The sequence below is a fragment of the Meles meles genome, chromosome 15, assembly GCF_922984935.1.
Source record: "Meles meles chromosome 15, mMelMel3.1 paternal haplotype, whole genome shotgun sequence".
Lineage (NCBI taxonomy): Eukaryota > Metazoa > Chordata > Mammalia > Carnivora > Mustelidae > Meles > Meles meles.
In genome coordinates this window covers 34550376-34578127 of record NC_060080.1, presented here as the reverse complement: position 1 = coordinate 34578127, position 27752 = coordinate 34550376, and the positions used below count along the sequence as shown (strand labels likewise).

At 41.2% G+C, this 27752-nt stretch overlaps 1 protein-coding gene and 1 non-coding gene across 5 annotated transcripts in view; one reads left to right on the top strand and one right to left on the bottom strand.

Moving 5' to 3' along the window:
• Positions 1-22723, top strand: part of KCNG3 (potassium voltage-gated channel modifier subfamily G member 3) — a 61771-nt gene extending 39048 nt beyond the window's left edge. For 2 of the 4 annotated variants that reach the window (XM_045979431.1, XM_045979429.1), the window contains exons 2-4: positions 1733-1806; positions 15350-15433; positions 22386-22723. In XM_045979431.1, coding sequence (XP_045835387.1) covers positions 1733-1806; positions 15350-15433; positions 22386-22456 — 229 coding nt within the window. In that variant the 3' untranslated portion in view covers positions 22457-22723. Of the gene's footprint in view, positions 1-1732; positions 5044-15349; positions 15434-22385 lie in introns of those variants that run through there. The other 2 variants (XM_045979428.1, XM_045979427.1) reach the window with 1 other exon arrangement.
• Positions 22724-27084: 4361 nt separating this feature from the next.
• TRNAG-CCC lies at positions 27085-27157 on the bottom strand. The gene has a single exon. It is a non-coding gene; the product is annotated as a tRNA-Gly (tRNA).
• Positions 27158-27752: the final 595 nt, after the last annotated feature.

Genomic DNA, 27752 nt, shown 5'->3' with positions numbered 1-27752 from the left:
CCACTGAGCCACCCATGCGCCCCACAGCTTCCTATTCGTTAGGTCTACCAAGTTTCTTTACCCACCCACTTTCCTAAGCCTCCAGGTTCAAAGAGGCCATCATGGCAGCAGCTTTTACTGATGGCCTGGTGGGGACAGGGCAGCTGCCGCAACCACAGGGTAATGGGATTCGTGAGCAGAGCAGCAGATAATACAGTAGAGAAATAGTGGGGGCAGCTGTGACTTCTTCTGCTCACTTGGTGTGGTAGCTTTGTGTGGTAGGCTGACAAATATTCCTCCCTTTTACTCCAAACATTTCAGGTCCTAATCCCTGGAACCAGCTGGTATTACTTATACGGCAGAAGGAGTTTTGCAGATGTGATTAAATTAAGGATCTTGAGATGGGAGTTATCCCGGCTTAGTTGAGGGGGCCCTAAATGCTGTCACATGTATCCTCATAAGAAGGACACAGAGGGATGTGACTCTGACAGAAGAGGAGGCTGAGACTGGAGTGATACCACAAGAAGCCAAAGAATGCCCACAGCCACCGGAAGCTGGAAGAGGCAAGGAGTGGATTCTCCCCTAGAGTCTCTGAAAGGATTGTGGCCCAGGAACTGGGGAATGGGGCAAAAGAGAGAATTATTTTTCTCTACTCTTCTTTTTTCACCTTTTAAACTGAAACCATGTGAATGTACTATTTAGTAAATAAATGAAATTAACCATTACAGCCCTGCCAACTCTATAGTAGGAGAACACGGTTCAATTTATTTATTCAGGGCTTTATTTATATCAAGGCTTCCAAAACCGTGTGCTGAGATTTAATTTCCTGAGCCTTGGGGCACGCAGGCAAGGGCCAGGGGAGCCAGAGCCCCCCGGGGTCGGTGTCTTCGGTGTCAAGAATACTACCCTTGCTGCCAGTGGGCTCTGTAAATATTCTTATTTTCAACGCGTGCAGTGATGTGGAAAGGTTGTAAATACTGCTCTAGGTAAAATGTGGCCTTATATTTTAAAATCATGTCACATAAAAATAGCTATGGAAAAACCAACCCGCCAGTTGGGTCCTTGGGAAAGAACCTAGTGATTATTTCACGCCAGCCCAGGAGCCCTCAGCCTTTCCTTCCACGGTGACCCTTGTGATGAGGGTGGTCGTGACCTGACGCTCCTGCCAAACCCCGAAAACTGGCTTGGCTTCCGTGTTTCCCACACGGGCCCACAGGAAAAGAAAGCAGTGTAGCGTGTTAGGAAATGATCTTGAGTTCACGCTTATTTACCAAGAAATACATCATTGAAAACTTGGCTATGTCCACCCTCTGTCGGAACAGTCATTCTGACCCACCTTATAACTGGCATCACAGCAGAGAACCGCTGTGCTCGCAGAGTCAGTAACGTTTCACATGGTGGCTAGCTGTGGAGAAGGTCATTTTAAGACACCCAATAAGAGGTCAGTTTTTTAAAAGACTAGTGATAGGCAAAAAACAAAAAAAAAAGAACAACAACAAAAAAACATATTTAGTTATTACATGCAGTCTATAAATAGAAACTTGACCAAATTCAGTTTTCCTTTGCACTGTAATATGTGTTGTTCTGTTGTGTCCTGGTGGCTCTGATGATGTTGGTAATGCTGTCTGTTCTTTATGTTTTCTGGAAAAAGTAACTGAAGTCGTTTGTCGGTGTAGTACTATCTGAAGATATCTAAGAGCTATTACAACGCTTAAAAATAAAATGATCAATTCTTCCTTTGTTCTCTTGACAGGATAATTGAAGCTATCTGCATAGGTTGGTTCACAGCAGAGTGCATCGTGAGGTTCATCGTCTCCAAAAACAAGTGTGAGTTTGTCAAGAGACCCCTGAACATCATTGATTTACTGGCAATCACGCCGTATTACATCTCCGTGTTAATGACAGTGTTTACGGGCGAGAACTCTCAACTCCAGAGGGCTGGAGTCACCTTGAGGGTGCTTAGAATGATGAGGATTTTTTGGGTGATTAAGCTTGCCCGTCACTTCATTGGTCTCCAGACACTTGGTCTGACTCTCAAACGATGTTACCGAGAGATGGTTATGTTACTCGTCTTCATTTGTGTTGCCATGGCAATCTTTAGTGCACTTTCTCAGCTTCTTGAACATGGGTTGGACCTGGAAACATCCAACAAGGACTTCGCCAGCATCCCTGCTGCCTGCTGGTGGGTGATTATCTCTATGACTACAGTTGGCTATGGAGATATGTATCCTATCACCATGCCTGGGAGAATTCTTGGAGGAGTCTGTGTTGTCAGTGGGATTGTTCTCTTGGCATTACCGATCACTTTTATCTACCATAGCTTCGTGCAGTGTTACCATGAGCTCAAGTTTAGATCCGCTAGATACAGTAGAAGCCTCTCTGCCGAGTTCCTCAATTAACACGTTGCAAATCGATTCTTGCATACACTTCGTTTGGTAGAAAGAGTTGATACTACTTCCTATTCATCATGTGTTGCTTGCTGGGTGAGCCGTACAGTGGTACTGTCATTGTGCTGGTAGGGTAGAAATTATCCTTCCCAGCTGAAGGGAGGAAAGAATTTCCATAGAATGGAGTAAATAGAATTGAGACTTCAAAGGAAAAGTAATAACTCCTAGAATAAATTTTAGGATCTTATTTTATTTAGGCTTGGCTCCTCCTTGTCTTGAACGATTACACTTTTTGTGTTTGTTTTAAAGTATATTATTTGAGCATTTTAAAACTGAAAGGTACTATTTTCCAAATGTTTCTCCATCTTATGAATTCAGAAGAAGCTTGGAAGTTACAGTGTTTTTTGTTGGAGAGCAACATTTTCATTTCTAAATGTTTTATAATCTCTCATATCAATGTCAGAAGTATCCTGGAAACATATGTCACACGCGGGAACTGTTTAACAAATACTTAAAAATTTGGGCCAAATTTTAAACTGTATAATGGAGCTAGATACAAGCAAGGATAGTATGTGAAAAACTTTTCCAGCATATTTCTCAATTCCCTGATTTATTTTTGTTTTTATTATTCACCTTAGCATACAGCTTCTTGGATCCTTGAGCATGTTTTCTTTTTTCCATTTTGGATTTCTTTTATCTCTTCACTGAAATGATTCAACAGAGTGTTTCAGAATGAGGAGAGCTTGCATTTTATTGGAGTTCACTTTACTTGAATTCACCGCTGTTAATAGGTGATAATTGTCCTAACATTCAGATGTCCAAACAAGAATATTTCCAACATAAAAATAGTAATAGAAATAGTTTGATACTACAGCCCATATTTATCTTCTTCTGCTCTTAATTTTTGCCGTGGGTTTAATGAGACTTACCAGATGAAAGGATGTTTATGTAGCCTTTTTATACCAAAGTCATACTTAGATGTTGTCACTGGATTATCATAAAAAGAGAAATTAAATATTTCCTTACTCTTGGTTGCTATGTAGCTAAGCCAATTTCAAGCCAGCTAAAAACAATGAATACATAACTGTTTGATCTGAGCTTCACCATTTTGAATTGCAGCTACACCAAAACTTCTTATACCAATATTGAACAATATGCCACATTAATCTGGGTAGGTTATTAGAACTAGAAAATATAAAACTGATGACTATTTAGTGCTAAATTTTAGCAATATGAATTCAGATTTTGCTTTGCAAGCCAGTCGCCGTAAAGGAGTCAGTATATAAGCACAAAAAATTAAAATAATAGATTCACAAATAGTTTAATGTTGTACACTGTAATTTAATGGAATGTTGAGGGCGGATATATAGGAGATGGGACCTGGTTATATTTATCGAAGAATGAAATATTCATTAGAAGAATATTCACCATCATCTAGTTCAGACCTCATTTAGTACAGGTAGACAATCAGGGCAAGAGAGGATATGATTGTGGAGGAATTAGGGCCAAAACCTGGATCACTAGAAACCTACCTATCTAGCCCAGCAGCTTTTTTTTTTTTTTTTTTTAAGGTTTATTTATTTATTTGGGAGGGGGGCAAAAGGGGAGGTGCTGAAGGAGAGGAGAGAGAGAATCTTAAGAAGACTCTTTGGTGAGCCTGAAGCCTTTCACCACCCTGAGATCAGGACCGGAGCTGAAACCAAGGGTCAGAAGCTTAACTGACTCAACCACCCAGGCACCCCACCCGGCAGAGTTTTCTCAACATACATCTGAGGTTTGAGAAAAGCCTCAAAGCACACTTCTTTGCCATTGGCATTGCTGGGGTAATAACAGCAAAACCGTATCTTTCCCCTCATTTCTGAGTCTATGTGATATTTTGGCCATTAAAAGAATCTCACCCCATCTTTTTTACTATGCTGCACTGGATGCTGCTCATTATATGCTCGAAATAAATTCTGTTATTTATTGTATATTTATTGTATTTTAATATATTTGAAATAAATGGCATGGATTTATTTTTTCTTACCTGTTTTGATTAAGGCTTTTGTGATTCATGCAAATAATCTGCAGATGTTAGCAGCCCCATATTACTAATAAAAATATGGTAGCCATCCATTTTGCTGGCACTGGGAAGGCTTCATGGGAATACGTCTCATGTTCCCAAGTAAATTATAACTATCTTGAGGGCTGGGACCCGTTTTTCTTGCACACACCTTCATATCCCCGCAATGTCTGTGACAGATATGGGCACAGGCTATTGTGGACTGATTTGGGGGGAGAAATTTCTGTGTGAAGAGGCAAGGAGAAGCACACAGCCAAAGGTATACATGTGGAGCCACACGTGAAGCAGACTTCACACCAGAATCTTAAGCAGACTTCACACCCAGGGTGAAGCCTGACACAGAGCTCCATCTCACGACCCTGAGGTCATGATCTGGGCTGAAATCAAGAATCAGATGCTTAGCCAACTGAGTCACCCAGGTGCCCCGAGACTACTTCTGTAGTTGTGCTTTTAGACATTTCTCCTAATTCTGTCTTCACGGCACCAATAATTTCATTGGGATCTATATGAGTACCAGCGAGTCAGATAGTACCCTAAATTATTAAGATGCCCAGTGAGGAAAGAGGAAACCCAAACATTTGTTCTGATTTTACCACACATGAGACTATGACTTAATCTTCCATATAACTTGTATCCTCTCAAATGGTGTTTTTTTTTTTCAGATTAAAGAGATAAATTACAGCATACATATAAAAGTGAACATACTCTTAAAAATTCAAGGCCTTATTTATCTTTTTCTGTTATGGCTTTATTGTTCTGGTAGGTTGCTATTTGAAACCAACATTTGCATTTGCTTGCTTTGGGTTTCGTAGTTACTTGTAACCACACATTTGTAAGTTCTCGTTTTCTTAAAAATGTAGAAATATATTCTTTCACAGTGGCTGTGAGTAAATCTAAGTAATACCCTGTTTTTTAAGTTTTTTGCTCAGATATCTTGCCTGGGTCTCCGGTGACCTGGGAGGCAGGGAAGGGGTTACATTGGATATTGGTGTTGGAAGGGTATCTTTTGTTGGCTTAATGTTTTCTAAAAGGAACTGTTTTTTCTCTTTGCTATAGAAATGAAAATTTAAAAAAAACAGAGACCTCCTAGTCATGCTTCACGGTTAAGCTTCTATAACTCCAAACTTCACACATAGCTTCAGAAAATATTTCTAGAGTTCTCTGATCCTATGTAAGGATACATTTGCTTATGGCATGCAGTATACAACCTAAGTGAATATAGTGTAAATATGTCATAGGGCCATAGTAAATTAGAACTAAAGGGCCCTAGAGACCTCTGGTCTACTCGTCCCCTTCCTTCCCCCTTTATCTTGTCCATATGTCAGCATCCAGGCAAGTGTGCTTCCAGTGGCTTATGACCTAGCTCTCATCCTGATTTGCCTGCGACTTTCTTTGTTTTAGCACTGGAAGTCCCCCTTCCAGGGAAATCCCTTCATCTCAGGTGAACTGGGACGGTTGGTCACTATAGGGTCAGCTCAGGCCCCAGAAACCTGGCTTCCAGATTTTTAGTTCAGTAGTCTTTGACATACTTCTGTTTTATTTTATAACATCAGAAGGCATGAAGGATTTCTTTTTTAAATATTTTCTTTGGGGCTTTGGAGCGCTTTCTTATAGGTCAAATAAAGAGCAAGTGCTCCTTTTAGACATCCTAGATGTCAGGAAGGATGGCTTGGGATCAGGGTATAGGGGATTCAGACTTACGGTAAAGTTTTATCCCCCTTGCCCCCCCCCCCCGTAAGGTTTTTAAATTGCAGATTTAAAACAACATAGTTGTACACCTATTCATTCATATACAAATAATTGCAATTCATAGTCATCATTGCATTGTTTAGAGGTACAGATTGAGAAACGTCATAGCTGAATAGGAAGTAACATGGATTGACACTTACATAGAATGTTCTTTTTTCTGTTCTTTTCTCTTTTTTTTTAAGTAAGGTCTAGGCCCAGTGTGGGGCTTGAACTCACAACCCTGGGGTCAAGTATCGCTTGCTCTACCATCTTACCAACCAGCCAAGCCCCTCTTTCATGGAATATTCCACAGAAGTTCCATTTTGGTCAGGGAAGGTTGCTTACACTTCTTTCTTTATTCAGCTTGCTTTAATGTGGTGTTTTGCTTCCTGCTTTTCCAGACCATCTGCGGTCGTCAGAGAACTGGGCCTGTCAGGTCTGCCTCGCTCTGTGGAGCCTTCCAAAGACTTGTAAAAGAAATGTCATCTGCCAGTGTGATTACATTGTCCCGTTCTGTGATGAGCTTTTTTATTGTTTTCGCTCAGCAGTTCCCCACTTAGGCCTAAACTTCCAGATTTTTCCAGTTTTTATCAGACAGTTGCAACAAGTACTTAAACTTTGGAGCATCAGCTTAATTGTCAGTTGATTAGTGACCGGAACTTGATAACCTGCATTTATCCTATAACTTAAACAAGTCGATTTTAAGTAGCTTTGGTGAGACTCGTTTGATTGAACACTCAAGCGAGTGTAGTGAAAGCATAAATGACACTTAGTGGGGGGCATGTGGCTCAGTGGGTTAAGCCTCTGCCTTTGGCTCAGGTCATGATCTCAGGGTCCTGGGATCGAGCCCGGCATCAGGATCTCCACTCAGCGGGGAGCCTGCTTCTCCTTCTCTCTCTGCCTGCCTCTCCGCCTACTTGTGATCTCTGTCAAATAAATAAAATCTTTAAAAAAAAATGACACTTAGTGGGTGAAAGCCTGAGGGAGTAATTATTGGGACCTCACCTACCAGAACTAAGCAATGCTGTGTCACTTACATCTAAGAAGTGACCTTGCTTTATTTATGCAATGTTGTATTAAAACTGAAATTAAATTTCACATAATTTTTTGTATTAGGTAGATTTTCCTCTTTTTAGACGTTATTTTATTTGTTTTGAAATAATCCTGTAATTCTGCCCATGACAGAATAGAGGCCACATACATACAGAGTATGTACTATTGTAAGGTATTTTTTTTTTAAAGAAAGGACACATAAGTAATGACAGGTGTTTTTGCTGTATTAATATAGAATGATCTGCTCAACTTACATATTGCTTTTTAACTGTATGCTACAAGCTTGATCTTATAGCTCTGAAGGAATTCCGTGCGTTCCTTCTCTACAGCCTAGAGGGCAGGAGAATTTTACGTTTTTAAGGGGGAGAGCAGCATTTGAGATATAAATCCTGAACTCTGATACAGGAAGGGGGTGTGGTGTGTGTGTGTGTGTGTGTGGCCATAGCTATACATATATTTATTTTGTCTTATTGTTTTATCCATAGCCCATCTTTTATATGAAACACTTGGAGGTAAAAGGGCAAAATCATGAAATGGATGTAAGGCTTAGCTTTCAGATTCAAGGGAAAAGCTGTTTCTGTTTAGAAGATGGAATTGGAAAGTTTTGGTTTTTTGGTTTGAGATCAACTGCCTAACTTCTTATCTGTATTTTTATTCAGTTTTCTTACCATCTGGAAGGTTTTAAAATAAATAGTATCAATCATAATTGTAAATTAGAATAACGGGTCAAGATCCCCTTCTTGATAAGATTCATTTTATAGTAATTTAAGGGAATCACCTTTTAGCCACTCCTCCAACCAACTCAGCTGAAAAAGATCAGGCGGAAGTTGAGCAACACATGTTATGTTTGTGTGTTTTTCTTTTTCCTTTTTTGTTTATGTCTTTTTCTTAAATGCATTTTTAGAAAAATGTAGGCACCTTTGCGTGCTTCAGTGCGAGGCAGAGGTAGAATACTGTAGCATGCAAGAAATAATTAGTTGCATCCTGCTTTTTGTAACAAATAGGCTTCCCTACATTTGTGTGGGAGAAAAACTGGTAAACTTCATATTTCATATAGACAATAATGGGTGTATACAGGTACTCAACTAGAGAATCCTTTTAATCTGCAAGTCAACCTTCTCCTTCTTTTATGTTATTATCCCCTAACATAGATGTTTTTCAGATTTGTTTTTTCATGTTTATAAGAATGAGGTCTCTTGAGAAGGGCATGCATGCATAGGGATCAGAATCAGATCAAATTACTGAAAATCTACCACATGTGAAGTCAGAGTTGAGAAATTACAACATTTGACTTAACAATGAGGATTTTTATCAGCTAATGAAATATAAGGCAATCCTAAAAATGCACATTCTGATATTTGAGCTATTAATTCACATAGCATAGAATTTATCATTTCCAAGTGTACAATTCTGTGACATTAGTATGCTCACAGAGCTGTGCAACCATCACCCCACTCTCTAACTCCAGAACATTTTCATGTACCCCGTCCTCATTAGCAGTCACTCCCCATACCACCCCCAACCCCGACCTATCCCTTGGGAACCACTAATCTCCTTTCTCTCTTTATATAGTTTTGCCTATTCTGATCATTTCACATAAATGGTAACATGGAGTCTTTTGTGTCTGGCTTCTTTCCCTGAGCATAAATGTTCTCAGGGTTCATCCTTGATGTAGTGTCAATCAGTCCCTCAAGTCATTCATTGTTGAGCAAAGTTCTTTCCTGCGGTTTCACCACATTTTGTTCACCTATTTCTCTTGTGGATGAGTATGTGGGCCGTTCACACTTTGGGGATGAAATGACAATACTGCTGTGAACATTCATGTACAGGTCACCATGTGAGCCTATGTTTCACCTCCCTCCCATATATACCTGGGAATGGAATTATTGGGTGGTCATGGTGACACTATGTATAACTTATGTATAACTTTTTGAGGACCAGCTACTGTTTTCCAGAGCAGCTGAACCATTAAACATTCTCACTAGCCATGTATGAGGGTTTCACTTTCCCCACAGCCTCCCCAACACTTATTTTCCTTTCCTTTTTTTTTTTTTTTTTTAATAATCGCCGGCCTAATGGGTGTGAAGTAGTATCTCATTGTGACTTTTTAAAAAGTAATCTCTGCATGCAACGCAGGGTTCAAACTAACGACCAAGATCAAGAGTCAGATTCTCTACTGACTAGGCCAGCCAGGCACCCCTCGTTGGGATTTTGATTTCCATTTCCCTAATGACTAATGATATTGAGCCTGTTTTCATGTGTTCATTGATTATTTACATATCCTTGGGGACAAATGTCTATTCAAATAATTTTCCCATTTAAAAAATGGGTTATTTTTTTATTGTTGAATTATAAGATTTCTTTATATATTCTGGATACCAGATCCTTAACAGATAGATGATTTGCAAATACTTTCTCTCAGTTTGAGAGTCCTCTTTTCACTTTCTTAATGGTATCATTCGTAGCACGTAAGTTTTAACTTTTGATGTAGTCCAGTTTACCTTTTCTTTTGTCTCTTGTGCTTTGGGTGATACATCTAAGAAATTCAAGGTCATGAAGATTGACTCACATGTTTCCTTCAAAAAATTTTCTAATACAAGGCCTTACTTTCAAGTAACTGATCCATTTTGAGTTTTGAGTTTATTTTTGTATATGGTATGAGGTAGGGGTCCAATATAATTCTTTTGGAGGCAATATCCAGTATCTTCTACAATTTGTTGAAGAGACTATGTTTTCCACCATTGAGTGGTATTGGCATAATTGTCGAAAATCAGATTTCAGAGATGTATGGGTTTATTTCTGGATGCTCAGTTCTTTCCGTTGATCTCAATGTCTGTTATGCCGTAAGTACAGAGAAAACGAAGTAATAAGTTTGGAAATCAGGAAGTGTGAGTTCTTCTTTTACAAGATTGCTTTGGCTATTATGGATCCCTTGCATTTCCATATGAATTTAGTATCAGTTTGTCCATTTCTGCAAAAAAGGCAGTTGGAATTTTGATAGGGATTGCTTTGAACTGATTGAGAATGTCGATCGATTAGGGTAGTGCTGCCATCTTAACAATATGGAGTCTTCCGATCCATAAACACAGTATGTCTTTCCACTTACTGAAGACTTTAATTTTCCGCAGCATTCTCTATTTTCTAGTACAGAAACTTTGCACTTACTTGGTTTAATTTATTCTTAAGTATTTATTATTTTTGATGCTATTGTTAATGCAGTTGCTTTCTTAATTTCATTTTCAGATTATTCACTTCTAGTACATAGAAACACAACTGTTTTTTCTATATTGTTCTTGTGTCCTGGAACCTTACTGAACTTAATAGCTCTAATAGTTGGGATTTTTGTTTGTTTGTTGTTTGTTTTAAGATTTTATTTATTTACTTGACAGAGAGAGGGAGCACAAGCAGGGGGAGTAGTAGGCAGAGGGAAAGAGAGAAGCAGGCTCCCTGCTGAGCAAGGAGCTCGACTCAGGGCTCCATCCCAGGACTCAGGGATCATGACCTGAGCCAAAGGCAGACGTTTAACACTTTACCGACTAAGCCACCCAGGCGCCCAAGTCTAATAGTTTTTTGAGGATTCTATATATAAGGTCATATCAGCAAAGAGAGAGACTTTTACTTCTTCCATTTGTCTCTTTGTCTTACTAAAATACTCCAGCTAGGACTTCTTGTACATTGTCAAATAGATGTGGTGAGAGTGGACATCCCTGTCTTATTCCTGATCTCGGGAAGAAAACTTTCAGTCTTTTACCATTGTGATGCTCGCTATGGGGTTTTTGCGGGTTGAAAAAGTTTCCTTGTATTTCTCATTTGTTCACTGCTTTTATCTTGAAAGGTTTTTGGATTCTAGAAATGTGTTTTAATGAAGAGATGGGTAGGTTTTGTTGTGAGTTGAGATGTACTATCTGTGTCCGGAAATAAATTCTGCTGAAGCGAGTTTCTAAATCTATACGGGAGAACTAATCAGGCTGAAACCATAGAAGTGCTTGTTGATAGTTTTTACGGTTCGCCACCTGATGTACATTTAATGGTTTCTAAGACTATTAAACTGATTCTCTTCATTAACTCAAGTTAATTTGAGTTTGTGTTCACTTGCCTAAAGATACAGAGATGCATAGATACAAGAAAGAGGATGTGTTTCTGCTAGTTGAGGGTTTTTTGTTTTGTTTTGTTTTGTTTTTAAGATTTGTTTATTTATTTTGGAGAGAGAGCAGAGAGAGAGAGAGAGAGAGGGAAAGAGAGAGCAGGGGTGCACATGAGCACAAGGGAGGGGGTAAAGAATCCTAACAGGCTCCATACCCAATTTGGAGTCCAGTGCAGGGGCTCACGACCCTGAGATCATGACCTGAGCCAAAATCAGGGGTCGGATGCTTAACCTACTGAGCCACGCAGGCGCCCCTGTTTGTTTGGCTGTTTTAATGCCTCTTTATTACCTGACCTTTCACTTCTCATGCTCAGCTAGTACGGGAATACTGGCAGGAGGCCAGAGGGTAGAGAGAGGCCAGCTCCAGCTCGTTGAACAAGCCCGTGTTAGAGCTGTTGCATATAGTTCTCTTCTTCTCCCTGTCTGGGGATACCTGATAGAAAGCTCGAGAAGCAGGGGGCCTGTCTGTGCTTCCTGGAACTGGGTTTCCAAGCGTGTGTAAGTCTGCCTCTTCCCATAACAGTACTTATGGGAAGGGCAAGAATCACTGGATTACCGGGAGAGGGAAGGAGTCATCTCCAGAAGACGACCTTATAGTTAACCTGTGGCATTGCTGTAGGAAAGGGTTTTGTTTTTTGTTTTTTGTTTGTTTGTTTGTTTGGTTTTTTTAGTCCTCTGTGTACACATAGTAGGAGTGTTTGCCTAACAAGTATGCATGCTGTGCTGGGCCCTGTGGGGTGCACAGAAACGACTATCAGCTGGCCTACTCGCCCCCCCCTACGCCCCCCAACAGATGCCCTTTGAAAAACCTGTCCTGTTCTGTGCAAAAAAATCCATCCTTTGGTTTAACCTGAGGGTCCTTTACACAAATGCTGAGCTTTTTTTTTTTTTTTTTAAAGATTTATTTATTTTAGAAAGAGCATGCATGTAAGAGAGGAAGCACAGAAAGGGGGAGGGGAAGAGGGAGAGAGAAACTTCAGCAGACTCTGCTCTGAGCACAGAGCCTGACCTGGGGCTTGATCCCACAACCCTGAGATCATGACCCAAGACTCAGATGCTTATCTGACTGCACCACCCAGGGGCCCTGCCAAGCCCATTTTTTAAAAATGTAATCCCTCATCATGAATATAGTCATTGAAATACCTCTAGGAGATTATGTCAGTAAAATAATTGGAGAAAAGTTCAATATTATCTATAAACAACACTTCCCCAAATGGTGTGGAAGATCACTTCCAAGGTCGCGTTTTGCAGTCTGACTAACTTTTAATGGATTGAGAACCCCACTGGCATTTTTTTTTTATGAGTAATATTGCTAATATAGTATTAGCATGACTGCATACTTACAATTCTCTAATTTTGTACATATGTCCCAAAGGCCTTTATTTAATGGCTGTGTCTGCTTGATATGTACCATAGTTCAGGGACCTAGCAATACAGGGAGAGGGATAGATTTCTGAGTTACTGGTAGCTACCAGTAACTGGTACTGGTACTGGTAGCTACCAGTAACTCAGAAATCTATCCCTCTGCCATGGGTGTTTATTGTAAAAGGCAGAACCCCCGTGGCCTGCACCTGGCAGTTCTGACTTCTGTTCTGAGCTCAAAGATGGCATCCCTCTCAGCAGCACACCTCTCCCAGTGTCTTCTTTCCCTGGTATGCATTGGTTTTTTTCTCTTCCTTTTCTTCCCTGTTCACATTCCAGAGTAGCATTGGCTTAGCCTCACTATCACCAGGGTTAGGGAGTGGTTTTCCACGCCAGGCCTCCTGGCTTGGGGAGAGCAATCTTTTTGATTGCTGTGCCCTAAAAAGGAGATGTGGGAAGTGTGGTCATCAGTCTGCAGCAGAGACACGGTGCTGACCACACCCTGGGCCACGCGGCTTATGGTGCCCTGCCTAGGGGACACGATAAACAGGCAGTAGTAGCAAGTACTTCTTGACTGGTCTTGTCTGGTGGAGCCAAAGTAGAAAACTGATGTCATCCAGAGTTCAGGTTGCTGTTGGGATTAGCCACGGTTCCAAGAGTGAATCATTCTGTGGGCAGAAGCTGTGGCTGATTTGTGGCTGTCTCTAGCAGTCCAAGCGTTTGAAGTCAGTGGCCTATTGGGTGAATTACTAAAGAAGCAGATTTCTAGATCCTTTCAAATGAACGAAGGAGCACTCAACATTTCTACTTGCAGCTTCTGTCCTTTGCCCCCTACTGTTAACCAGTGTCAGGACATTTTTGCAAAGGAGCAGCTCCCTGAGTTTGAAACAAGTAGATCTTCTGGTTACTCTGTGCATGTCTGTTACAATGAACACTTCCATTCATCCATCTACAATCTTAGATTTCTTTTGCCGTCAAGATTGCAGCTATTAAAATGTTGAATTTTCCAAAATATGTTTAAAGGTTTTGTTTTGTTTCAGTAATCTCTACATCCAACATGGGGCTCAAACTCACAACCGTCAGATCGAGAGTCACATGCTCTTCTGGCTGAGCCAGCCAGGTGCTCCTCTAAATTTTGGATATTATTTGTCTTTTTTGTTATTATCCATGCCGTGACATAGTATAGTTTTTTAATTTTTAAAATTATTATCATTATTATTATTATATTTGAGCCCAGCATGGGCCTTGAACTCATGACCTTGACATCAAGACCTGGGCTGAGATCAAGAGTCAGACACTCAACAGACTGAGCCACCGGAGCACCCCTATGTTTCTAACTTTATGAACCCCTTTTTGTTTCCCTTGTTTTGGTCTAATTTAGAAATTTAATAAGTAATTCCTGTTGAACTTCCCCTTAGAACAATATTTTTGTAAAGTACCTGATTAAATTGTTAGGTGAAAATAATTAGAATTTTTTTTCTCCTAATATCACTGGGAGTTTGGGAAAGGAAACAAGTGCAGTAATTATCAAACTTAAAAAATTTTTTACCCTGTCATTAGTTTACTTTTGTATTTAGGCACAGTAAGTACATGGGGCTTATTCATTACTCCCTCCTTTCATTTTAAGGAAAACATTTTTAATGTGAGTACTGTTAGTAGTCAGATTTCTTCACTGAATGTCATTGCATCAAATTATTCAATAATTAAAAATATATGGAGACTGTAAGTTTTTGAACAAGCAGAAATCTGGGGTATATTTTTTTCCCACTTTATGTTGTATCCATCACTTTTCACTTTTAGGGTCCCAAACTGATGGCTTGCATGTTAATGTATTGAATGCTTATGACTTAGATTTGTATTATCTTTCATTTTATAGAGCTATTGACTGGAAATATCCAAAGGTAAATCTGTTATGCCATTTCTAACTTGAAAGTAAAGAGTATATCTACTTTTGTAAAGGTCACAGAATGTAGATTTTTAAAATATATTATACATACCAACTTGCAGATTATATTCTATTTAAATTACTGAAGTAAAGGTATATATATTCTGTTTTGCACTAAATGGTACCTTATATACATCCAGCCATTTTTATATCACAATAGTTCGGTTTTATGTAAAGATTGTAGGGAAAGTTTTTATTTGATGTATTTTAAAATTTGCTTTTTGCCTAAGTTTAATTTTGCTCAATAAGTTTGTCATCTCATCATCCTACATGAGACCAAGTCCTCTCTTCAGAATCACTTAAATTTTGGTGCACATTTTTGCTATTTTCAGAAACCAAGTTGAAGTAGCCTTACATCAAAGGTAGCCTTATGTGGAGAGCCTTACTGCAGAGATTTTAGAGTATTTAATTTCTGGTATTTTTTCTAGAATTCAGAATCTTGGGTATTTCTGGACATACAAGAACTTTGAAAAGCATTTTCTATTTAAGTATGGGTAAAATCCGTTAAGTACATGGAGAATGTCTTTATATTTTCTGACATTTGTATTTATGTTAAGTAAGGTTACACCTCGGTTTTTTTGTTGAGGTTTGTGTTGTCATATGATAAAGTTCACCAACGGATTCATTGCTCTCTATGTGTGTGAAAAAGATACTTGCCTTAAAATAGAGCACTTCTGTTTTGCAAACAGCTGTGGTCAAACTGTCTATTCAGTCCCTCATCTTTCTGTTCACCTGCTTGGCTGTGGACCTGATGAATGATGAAGTCCATGCAGGTAAGGAAGAAGATGAACATCTTTTCATTGTTTGTCATTGTAACCTAGATTAAAAGGCATTTTGACATGTAAAGATTTTATGGAAAAACCACCTGTGGGTGGTATGGCGTTCACTGCTAAAGATAGCAAGCGATTGAACAGATTAAATATGTATTGGTTTTAACCATTATTTTTATTGACTTATTCTCAATGGGAATAGTGATTCATGTGTGTGTACGGCCAGTTCTGTTTCTTCCACTGTGTATTCATAACCACTGCTAGTCGTCATTATTAATGGCCACTGCCTATCTCATAGAGGAATCAGATGTACTGTATCAAACAAGAGGGAAGGTAATTTGGAGAGTAAAGATTGTGTTACGTATAGTTTGGGATTTCAGGTAATAATAATCTTACTGTTCGGTAGCTCTTTCAGAAATGATAGTTTAAATGGATATAGTTTCTATCTTCTAATAAAAAGATTGTTAAAATCAGCTCAACTTATGTGGCACAATTTTGTTTTCTACTTTAATATGGGATTAGTAAAATGTGCGATCATATGGGTTATAGCTTTTCTTACTCGGCTGTGCGATTTTTATATTTATGTTAGATCTTTAATGGTACCTAAAATGTGCATCAAATATTTAATTAGTTAGTGGTTGAAGCTTTTTAGCATCTTTAGTCCTTAAGGAAATATTTTATAATAAATTAACTTTGTTATGATATAAATATGTTGTATGTACATCTGAAAACAATCTGTACAGCTTGCACATTTGAATAGTTAATAAATTTTGACTTTGAGAACCACCTACAGCTGATATGAAATCCATGTTACAATCTGTTGAGTGTCGACTTCATTAATTAGTGTAATTCGTTCTTGGTGGACTTATTTCCCTTTTGTTCTGAACCAAAAGTTCACTTTGCAATAAACTCATGGTGGATAAAGCACAAAAGGTGTCTCCTGGCTGTGACAGTGCCTCTGATGATCCCGTGGCTTTGACTCAATCTTTTCATCTTCCTCTGACCTGCTTTCACACTCCCTTTTTCTCCCTTTCAACTGCTCCTCTTCTCTGTGACTAAAAACATGAATAATCGACAGGAGGTAAGTTTCCGGGCTATGATGATGGGTGCCCAGAGGCACGTAATCCGTGTTGAATTGAGTCAGGTATTTTGGAAACTGTGCCTCCTAAATGCTATGTGTGTTTACAGTACCTTCTCAGTGACCCAAATGTCTGCCAGACCCTTTCAGTTTTCCTAGTGAAAAGACCACATGACCCTTCCTGCCTCCCCTTTATCCCTCATTTCTTTCCCCTCTGCATGCTCCCTGTCCACATTCCCCACCCCTGACTTCCTGGGGGAAGTGAGTTTAGATTAAACACTCTTGTACTCCAGTGGCCCCTTGGTCCGGTGTGTTTCAGCCCCACTCCCAGAAGCCCCTTGCTCTCTGGTGCTGCCAACAGCGTGGCAGAGTCCTCTCCTGGGCAGGCGTTTCCTGAAGGCTGAGGCCCTGCTTGTCTTGATTTTCTCAGCAGGCCCCGGGCGTGGGCTTGATGGGGAACAGCACCCCTCCAGGAGTCAATGTGGGGACTGCTGAGGACAGAGAAGTAGGTACCTTCCTGGAGAGCTGTGGTGTCCCTCCAGGGTCCCCGCCGACCGAGGTGGGGAAACAGTCTAGTCAGCCCAGGTGCTGAGGCAGGAGGTTTTTATTTATTGCCATTAAAATCATTGTTTCAAGAGCTGGGCATAAACTATAAACACAGTGGGGACCACAAGGAATTCGTGATAATTGCATTTAAGATAGGAATCCATTCGTCAGGTAACACTTCTGTGCTGCTAATCAGAGTGATGGCTTCTAAACCACAGGGTTTGCCTCTCAGCTGAGTTTTTCTTTATGTTTTATTTTTGGAACTAATCAGGTTTTTGTTTTCTTTTAGGGAAAAACAATAGCGAATGTCAAACTGAACATGATATGGTTGGATTATTTTTCGCATATTTAAAAGAATTACGAACCAGAGTGTGTGGTTGAAATTTTTGATGTCTGGGAAGATAATTAATATTTTGGTAGGAAAAAAAAAACAAGGGAAGAATTTTTGGAAGCCCCCCCCCCACCAGTCTCCATCTCTCATTAACGTCTCAAGTTGACAAGGGGAGAGAGAGATCCCCCAGAAGTTCCACCATCTCCTTCCTCCATTGCTCTTAGGGAGGTTCCGTGAATGTACCTCTTCGTTTGTGTTGGGCTGTGAATACAGCGAGGTTCTGACGAATGTTTGGCCAAAAATGGGTTTTGGCACTCAGCTGGTAGAGCAATGTAACCTTTTCAAGGCCAAGGAATTTTTGTGTGTGTGGGTGGTCCTTCTGTCTGCTGAAAATGTGAAAGTAAGTGTTTCTACTCTGTTCTGAAGAATTTGTGGAGCTTGAGGTGGGGGTCCTGAGGAGCCAGAGGCATCTGAGGAGAAAGGAATTTGACTTTACTTAAGCAGTGAATTCTTTTATTGGAGCTATGTAGGAGAGATTGGACACATCTTAAAAACGAACTGATTTTCAAAAATGTATAAAAGTCGTATAATACACATACTAGAAAATACAGGGAGCCAGAAAAGAAAAAAGAAGCACAAACTTCCCTGTTAGTGTTACAAGTTCCTGCCATCGCTTGGCTTCCTGTATTCCTTTTTGCTGCCCGGTCTCTCCCTGTGCTGGACCGTGAACATGCATATGGAAGGCATGCTTGCTGTCCTTGATGCGCTCCCAGTGGGCAAAGAGACCAGTAGTAAAACATGAAGTGCACAAGGGGAAGGATAAAGTTTATGAAATACATGCTGTGGATCCCACAGGACAGTCACCTCATTCAGTTCAGGAATCAAGGAAGACTTCCTGGAGGAGTGATTCTTAAATTCGGTGCAGGGAGACAGGCCCTTAAGGATCTGTAACACCTATAAGGTTTGGCTTGTAGTGAAGCAAGAGAACGTGACTTAATTCTGGCAGTTGCGCCTGGTTGGCATGGACAAGGAGAAGAGTGTGTGAGGGGTGCTCTTGCTGAGGCAGAGGCCCAATTAGGAAGGGCCTTGTGCCAGCCAAGGAGGTGGGCTTTATCCTGCAGGGAGAAAGCCACTGAAAGAAGCCAGGAGAATGTCATGGCAAGATTTGTCCTTAAGGAGGATCACTCTTTGAACTAAGTCAAGGATGGAAATAGACTGAGGACAGTGGGACCAAGTAGGAAATTCATGGCCATTACCCAGATAGGAGGAAAGGATGAGAGAGGATTCAGTAGCAAAGCCAAGAGACAGGGAGAGAGTGAGTAGCTTTTGGTGGGAGTTAGTCCTATTTTAGACTTATTTAATCAGAAGGAGCCTGGGTTGCATCCAAATGGAAAGAGCCAGCGGGCTAGTGACTCTGCGCCTGAAGCCCTGGGGAGAGGTCCAATCTAGAGTCATCTAAGACGTCAGGAGCTGGGAATCCTTGGCACATAGATGCAAATAGAGGCTGGTCTGGAGTAGGATAAGGAAGAAATTCCTCTGTGAGAGTGTTGAGGGAAGAGAGGAAGTAACCTGGGTTGGCCTCCAAGAGGCTAGCAAATTGGGCCAGAGGAGGAAGGGAGGGTGAGGCCCCCCTCTGCATGGAGGTAGGAATGTTGAATGCCTTCCAACAGTCAGGAGAGCCTAAGACTGAAAAGTAATCTCTGGACTCTGCAACTAGGAGCTCTAGGCGGCAGGGCTGAAATTTAAACCCAGGTCTTCCCACACTGAATACTCACCCTAGGCAGACCAAGCCGCCCTAGAGTGGGAATCTGGGGCGACAACCAACCACCAGCCCGGGTTCTTGTGAGTGGCGCTGGCCTGGGAGCCCAGGCTGGGGTTCAGCCCAAAGTGCTGCTGGTGGCTCACGGTCCAGCAGGCCCAGAACACGAACTCTAGGGCTGAAAGTTCACGCCGTTCTCATGCAGCAGGTGGTGGAAGGAGCCGAGTGGCACCGCCACGCTGTCCCCACGATCTGGCAAACCTCGCCGTTTCCTTGAGGGTACCCTTTTCCGAGGATGTCAGGAAGCGCCGTTTGAACTTTCTTCTAAGCACCTGAACTCCCCTAGGCCCTGTCAGGAACGATGTGCCCCAGTTTGAACAGCCGGAATCACAGCAGCATTTTCAGTGAAAAACCAGGGGTGGTTCCGCAAGGTAGCATTTGTATTGCAAATGATGTAGCTGAAATTAAGTGTGTTCTTAATCACATTTAGAGGCAGGGAAAGTGATACTGTAATAACCTTCAGCTTTGTCCAAAAAGGACTTATTACTAATAACCGTTAATCACTATGGCCCATAAAACCTAATACAGAGAACAGGAGAATTAAAGGAGGGAAAAAAAAGTGATAGTATTATGTGCAAGAGTCTCATTTAGTCATGGACAGCTTCCTGCAGGGTAATTTTTGGGGGATTTAAAAAAAAATTCAACTTAATTAATATACACTGTATTATTACTTTCAGGGGTAGAATTTAGTGATTCATCAGTCTTACAGAATTCCCAGTGCTCACTGCATCAGGTGTCCTCCTTAGTGCCCCTCACCCAATTACCCCATCTCCCACCCACCTCTTCTCCAGCAACCCTCAGTTTGTTCTCTATGGTTAAGAGTTCTTTATGGTTTGCCTCTTTTTGTCTTATTTTATTTTTCCTTCCCTTTCCCGCTGTTCATGTTTTATTTCTTAAATTCCACATATGAGTGAGATCACTTTGTATTTGTCTTTCTCTGATTGATTTATTTCACTTAGCATAATACGTCATAGTTCCATCCATGTCCTTGGAAGTGGCAGGATTTCATTCTTTTGATGACTGAGTAATATTTCACTATATATATACATATATATATATACACACACACCACATCTTTTTTTTTAAAGATTTTATTTATTTAATTGAGAGAGTGACAAGGCACAATGAGGAGGGAGGCAGAGGGACAGGGACAAGCAGAATCCCCACCGAGTGTGGAGCCAAATGTGGGGCTTGATCCCAAGACCCCCAAGATCATGACCTGAGCTGGTCAGACACCTGAGTGAGCCACCCAGACACCCCCACAACTTCTTTATCCATTCATCGCATCCTCTTTATCCACTCACCTATTGATGGACATCTGGGCTCTTTCCGTATTTTGGCTATTGTCGATATTGCCCTGAAGGGCAATTTTAATTTTTAATAAATGTTCTTCATTTATGGAGGCTCTGCAGCTGGCCCACTACTGGAGCACCCTGAGATTTAAAATTACTTTATTTATTTTTCTATTTTTTAAAGATTTTATTTATTTATTTGAGAGAGAGAGAGTATGAGGGGAGGGCAGAGGCAGAGGGAGAAGCCAACTCCCTGCCGAGCAAGAAGCCCAATGGGGGCTCGATCCCAGGACCCTGGGATCATGACCTGAGCCAAAGGCAGATGCTCAATGGACTGAGCCACCCAGGCACCCCTAATTTATTTATTTTTTTAAGATTTATTTATTTAGCTAAATGAGAGAGAGAGACTGAGAGTGAAAGCAGGGGTAGGAGCAGAGGGAGAGAGAGTCACAAGCAGTCTCCACCCGGATTGCAGAGCTCAACCTCATGACCCCAAGATCACGACCTGAACTGAAACCAAGATCAGATGCTTAACTGACTATGCCAGTCAGGCACCCCTATTGATAATTTTAAAAAACACGTTTGTAGGAAGTACCTGGCTGGCTCAGTTGGTAAAGCATGTGACTTTTGATTTCGAGGTTGTGAGTTCAAGTCCGATATTGGGTGTAGAGCTTACTTAAAAAAAACACACATTTGCAGTGATTTATTGTCTTTTGTTTGTCCCCATTCCGATCAAAAAGAAGCATTTATTTTAAAAACTCTTTATTACTTTTTAAAATTGCATAAAGATTATAACAAATTTAAATAACATAAGAATATATAGAATGGAAAGAAAAATTTTCTCCATTCTAAATTGAACCCAGTAGGTACCCACTGGTAGTGGTTTCTTGTGTAATATTTTAGATCTTTTTCTATAATAGCATGTATGTATTTGACTACTAATAGATTAAGAAAGTGCAGTAACATTAGCCAGAAAGGTAGAAATAACTCCTGTCCATTAATAGATGAATGGATAGACAAAATGGGGAGGAGGTGGTGTAAACACACACACACGAATAATACTCAAGTCTTAGAAAAGAGTTAATTTCTGGGGCACCTGGGTGGCTCAGCTGTTAAGCGTCTGCCTTCGGCTCAGGTTATGATCCCTGGGTCCTGGGATCAAGCCCCGCATCAGGCTCCCTGCTCAGTGGGAAGACTGCTTCTCCCTCTCCCACTCCCCTAACTTGTGTTCCTTCACTCGCTGTGTCTCTCTGTCAAATAAAATAAAATCTTTAAAAAAAATTAATTTCTGATTCATGCTACTGCATGGGTGAACCTTGAAAATAGACTAAGTGAAATAAGCCAGACACGAAAGGACAAATATTGTGTGCTTCCAGTTATGTGAGGTACCTAGAATATACAAGTTCATAGAGAAAGAAAGCAGAATAGAGGTTACCGGGAGCTTGGGGTGGTAGGACTGGAGAATTCTTGTTTAATGGGCATAGAGTTTCTGTTTGGAATAATGAAAATTTCAGGAAATGGACGGTGGTGATGATGTTTGTACAACATTTTGAATGTACTTAATGCCACTGAACTGTACACTTAAAATAGTTAAAATGGTAAATTTTATGTATATTTTGCCACGATAAAAAAAGAAAAGCACAGCGGGTATATAATTTTCACATTCACTTCAAACACTTAGAAACGATATGATATGTGATAAAAATATTTTTTAAATGTAGTTACACTTGACAGCTTGAAGTTTGTATCAGTCACCTTGGACTAAGTAATGCAGGGTCAACCAGCAAATCTTAATTCCTCACAACCACAAAGGTTTGTTTTTGACTCACGTTACAGTAATGTCTTTCACAGGTCGGCTCTGACTCTGTGCCTCATCCTCTCCATTCCAGGATCCAGGATGAAGAAGCTGCCTTCATCTGAGCTATTGCTGTTCTTGTGTCAGACGAAAAAGAGAAGATAGTAGAAGCACGCAGGCTGTTACGACTTCTACTGTGTGTGTGGGAGGGGGTGGCGCCCGGGCGGCTCAGTCGGTTGACTCTTGGTTTCAACTCAGGTCCTGATCTCACGCGTGGTGGGACTGAGCCACGCGTGGGGCTCCCCGCTCAGCGGGAGTCTGCTTGGGATTCTCTCCCTTTGCCCCCTGCTTATGCTCACTCTCGCTCGCTCTCTCTCTCTCTCTCTGAAATTAAAAAAAAAGTTTCTACCGGGAAGAGGCACACTCGTTTTTATTCACATCACATGGACAAAGCTGATTACTTCACCCATATTTGTTTTTTGTACTTGACCCCTTTCTTTTTTAAAAAATTTTTTTAAAGATTTTATTTATTTATTTGACAGAGAGAGATCACAAGTAGGCAGAGAGGCACGCAGAGAGAGAGAGAGAGGAGGAAGCAGGCTCCCTGCTGAGCAGAGACCCCCAGTGTGGGACTCAATCCCAGGACCCTGAGATCATGACCTGAGCCGAAGGCAGAGGCTTAACCCACTGAGCCACACAGGCACCCGACACCCTTTTTTTTAAATGCAAAAAGTAACTTCCAGATGAGTTAAAAATCAAAGCGTGAAAACAAAACTTGGAAACTATTAAAGGGAAAGTATTTTTTTTTAAATGCAAAAAAGGAGAAGAGCTAAGAAAAACAAACATCAAAACGTGAAAATTTATTTATTTATTTAAAGATTTATTTATTTATTTATTTGACAGAGACCACAAGTAGGCAGAGAGGCAGGCAGAGAGAGAGGAGGAAGCAGGCTCCCTGCTGAGCAGAGAGCCTGATGTGGGGCTCGATCCCAAGACCCCAGGATCATGACCTGAGCCGAAAGCAGAGGCTTTAACCCACTGAGCCACCCAGGCGCCCCAAAATGTGAAAATTTATAACGAAAGTCACCATCTGCAAATTAAAAGACACAGTCTAAGTAAGAGAAATGGAAGGTTTATAATAGATGTGTCTTAGTATATTAGACAAGATTGACTTGTGAAATAATCCATGGCATCCTTTTTAATTTTTGCTCCAACCTTCTTTTAAAAATTTCAATGAAGTGATCTGTTTCTGCTCCTAGATTAAAAACTCCGGCAGGTCTGAGGCTTTTCCATTCATTCTTAGATAGCAAAAAGTCGTAGAGTCACTTTAAGGCGTACAACTCATCTCAATTTATAAGTATTACCCATTCAGGATCTTAATTAAAACTTTGAACTTGGAGTGGCTGGCTGGCTCAGTCTGTGGAGAGTGCGACTCTTGACCTGGGGGTTGATCTCCACACGCTGCATGTGGAAATTGCTTAAAAATAAAATCTTAAAAAAAAAAAATCCGACTTTGAACTTGCTTTTTTTTTTTTTTTTTTTATTTGACAGAGGTCACAAGTAGGTAGAGAGACAGGTAGAGATGAAGGGAAGCAGGCTTCTTGTTGAGCCGAGAGCCCGATGTGGGCCTCGATCCCAGAACCCTGGGATCATGACCTGAGCCAAAGGCAGAGGCTTAACCCACTGAGCCACCCAGGTGCCCTGAACTTGCTTTAATGTAAGAAATTCTTCCTTCCTCCGACTTAGACCTGCTTTGGGGCCAGCCTGCAGTAAGAAAGAAGGCGCGGTTGGTGTTTTTGCCCAGGTTGTTGTCTTGGGCTCTTTCAATGCCCCCAGACCCACCCCACTGGCCTAGGTTCTTATCTTTCCATGGCCCAGGGGTAGGAAGGAGGGAATGGTAGTGGATTGCACCTTCTGTCCTAACCTGGCCTTAAACAATGGGCTTGGCAGAGTTTAAAGCATGTTTTTTTTTTCCCCTCTTGGGGACACTTTCCTGGTCTCTTAAGAGATTCTCTTTAGGGTTCTCTTCCCTACAGGTCCTTCCACCCTGACAGATGTGTTCTGTTGTGAGTGGTTGCTTGTATCTCCTTCCAGCCCCTAGGGGCTTCCCCTCTAGCTTCTTGCTGCTGGGTCCCCTTTGCTCCTTCAAGTAACCCCATTCGACAGGACCACAGCCACCCATGCCTGCTCTTTCCACACTGCTGTCATTTTGTTCATGGAAACACTCATGTATCCTTTTTCCTCAGGAACTCAGATAATAGGGAGCCAAAGAAGCAGTGGTCTCTTGCTCTGCCATCTGAGCAATCTGTTCTCAGGCCTGCTGTCTGGGTTTCCTGGACAGGAGTCAGACGCTGGTTCACAGAGAACCCCCCAACTGCAGGAGCACACCCAGTGAGCTCCATGAGTGGTGGTATTGTGATGATGATGACCATGATGATGTTTTGAAATTTTTTCCTTTAAAGATTTTACTTATTTGAGAGAGAGAGAGAGTACGAGCAGGGGGAAGGGAGAGGGCAGAGGGAGACAAGCAGACTTTCTGAGTGTAGAGCCTGACGTGGGGCTCGATCCCAGCACCCTGAGATCATGACCTGAGCCGAAGGCAGACACCTAACCTATTGAGCCATGCAGGTGCCCCTCCATGAGTGGTGTCATAGGGAGAAGCCCATTCTCTCTAGGATTGAGGCAAAGGAGGAAGCAACCTCCTGCTGAGATGGGATGGGGACTGTTCGTTGAAGGGCTAGAAGTCTGAAGAAATCCCTTCAGAAATTTCTTTTCTTTCTGCACACTCTGACCCTTCTATTATTCTTGACTTGGCTGAGGGTTCCAGTTTTCTGAAATTTCCTGGGGCTTCCCCTGGGGGGTTGCCTTCTCACCTCTGAGCAAAATGAGGGCTGCCTGCCAGAATGATGCAGACAGCCGTGGCCTCGGGCACCAAATGCAGAGTCCAGCTCCAAAGTTTGTGACCTTGCCTTGAGTTTAAAGACAACATCTGCCTCTTGGAGCTGTCATGAGAGTTACATGACCAGATGTGTGTGAGGGTGAGCACAGGGGCTTACAAATGCAAGATTTCCTAATACAGAGCAAGGTCTGCTGAGGTTTCTTAAATGTAGGTTCTCTTTTTTGTAATCCGTTATTAGATACATTCGGATTCATGAAAGAATTTTGGAAAATATAAGCAAGTAGAAACAGGAATATTCTCGGTCCCACCATTCAGAGCAATCACGTAACTCTGAGTCACACGGCCTTGTAGTTGTCACTTCATGCAAAGGATCGGGCTGTTTCCCCCCACTGTTGGAAGCACGTGGAACACAAGATGTTGTACGTCGCATTTAAACCTAACATCACAAAACCTTCTCACGTTATTTCAGTGTTTGTAAACCTAGAGTTTGTTTTTCTTTTCAGTTGAAGTTTTTGGTTATGAAACCATAGTTCTGAAGATATTTATTTATTTATTTATTTATTTATTTATTTATTTAACAAAGAGAGAGCACAAGTAGGCAGAACAGCAGGCAGAGGGAGATGGAGAAGCAGGCAGAAGGAGCAGCAGGTTCCCCACTGAGCAAGGAGCCTGATGTGGGCTCGATTCCAGGACCCTGGGATCACAACCTGAGCTGAAGGCAGTCGCCTACCCAACTGAGCCACCCCGGCACCAAAACTGTGGTTCTAAAGCTGAAACTGTATTATAGCTGGGTGTGTATATGTAAGTGGCAATCCCTTTCCTCCCCAACTGGCTCCCTGCTTCTAACCACTTTATTTGTTGGTGATTGCTTTCTGGTGCTTGTATAATTAGCATTTTCCCTTCTTTCCCACGAGAAAAGTAACACACTAAATATCTGTACCTTGCTGTGTTTTCATTGAACAGTATATCCTGGAGACCATTCCGTATCAGTAGAGTGTTTCCTCCCTGCTTTTTATGGCATTGCATAGCTGTATTTTAGTTCATTCAGCCAATTTCCTAAACAATGGACATTTAGGTCCTTTTCAATTTTGTACCATTGCAAATAATGCCACAATGAATAACCTTGTGTAAACGTAATTTCTTTTTTTTACAAGAATTTATTTATTTTTTGAGAGAGAGTGCGCATGTGAGAGAAGGCTCGAGCAGTGGGGAAGGGTTGAAGGAGAGGAAGAAGCAGACTCCCCACTAAGCAGGGAGCCCACTGTGGGACTTGATCCCAGGACCCTGGGGTCATGACCTGAGCTGAAGGCAGATGCTTAACCAACTGAGCCACACCTAGGCGCCTGTAAACATAATTTTTAATGGTTACAGAGTACGCCTAACTTCACCTGTCCATCACTTTTCAAAACTTGTCTTCAAACCCCATCCTCTGTCTTCCTGCTCTGAATTCTCTCTGCCTTATTCTGAATTATACCTTGGTGACCCCGACCTCAGTCTCCCCTACCCTGAACTTGAGGCCTACCCATGAGAATCTCAGCTTCCCTGGGGTCTCAAACTGGTTTTTCCCCAGCTCTCATTTCCCCCTACGGACCCAGATTGAAATGCCTGCGGGAACCCACCGATCTTCCTACCCTCTTGCCTGGCTTCTTTCTGGAGCAGTTTGGAGAGTTTATACCAGTTTATCATTCCTTGATTGTTTTTGCTTGTTTTTGTTTGCTTGGTTTTACTTTTTATTATGAAACAGGAAAAGAGAAGGAATCAGACAGTGAAGATATAATACCTTCCCTCATCTAGATTAGAAAATTGCTAAAATTTTGCCATATTTGATTCACCTATGTCTATTTTTCCTGAGCTATTTTAATTTTTTGTTTTGTTTTGTTTTAGGTAGGCTCCATGCCCAACGTGGGGCTTGAACTCAGGATCCTGAGATTGGGAGTCGCACACTCTACCAGCTGAGTCAGCCAGGCACCCCCCAAAGCTATTTTAAAGAAAATTATAGACATCATGATGCCTCATATCTAAATACTTCTGCATACAATGCAGAATATAAGGACATTCTCCAAAAAACCATTCCACACCTTTCAATAATAAATAGTAATTTTTCAAAAGTGGACTAAGTCCCTAGTTTCTAACACCCAATATTGATACAGATTTCCCGAGTTGTTCCAAAAATAACTTCAATTATTTTTAAACCAGGATCCAGTCAAATACCAAAGACTGCATTTGGTTGTTATATCTTCTTTATTTAAAGCAGATCTCCCCTCATTCCTTTTTTTGTCATCAAATTGATTTGCAGAGACTTGGCCACTTGTCTTGTGACAATGTCCTGCATCCTGGATTTGTCTGATGGCTTCTTCATGATGTCACTGATCTGGTTCCCTTTAGGCCATGTTTCTTTGTCTTTTTTTCTTTTTTAACTTTTGTTTGCTCCATGTAGTTTCTTTTGGTTTTGATCTCTTTCCCACAAGAGGTTTTCCTCTAATGAATCCTAGGTTGATTGGAATCCCTGCCAATTGCTGATTGTTTACCTTACTGTGAGTCTTGCAATTATCAGCTGGATCC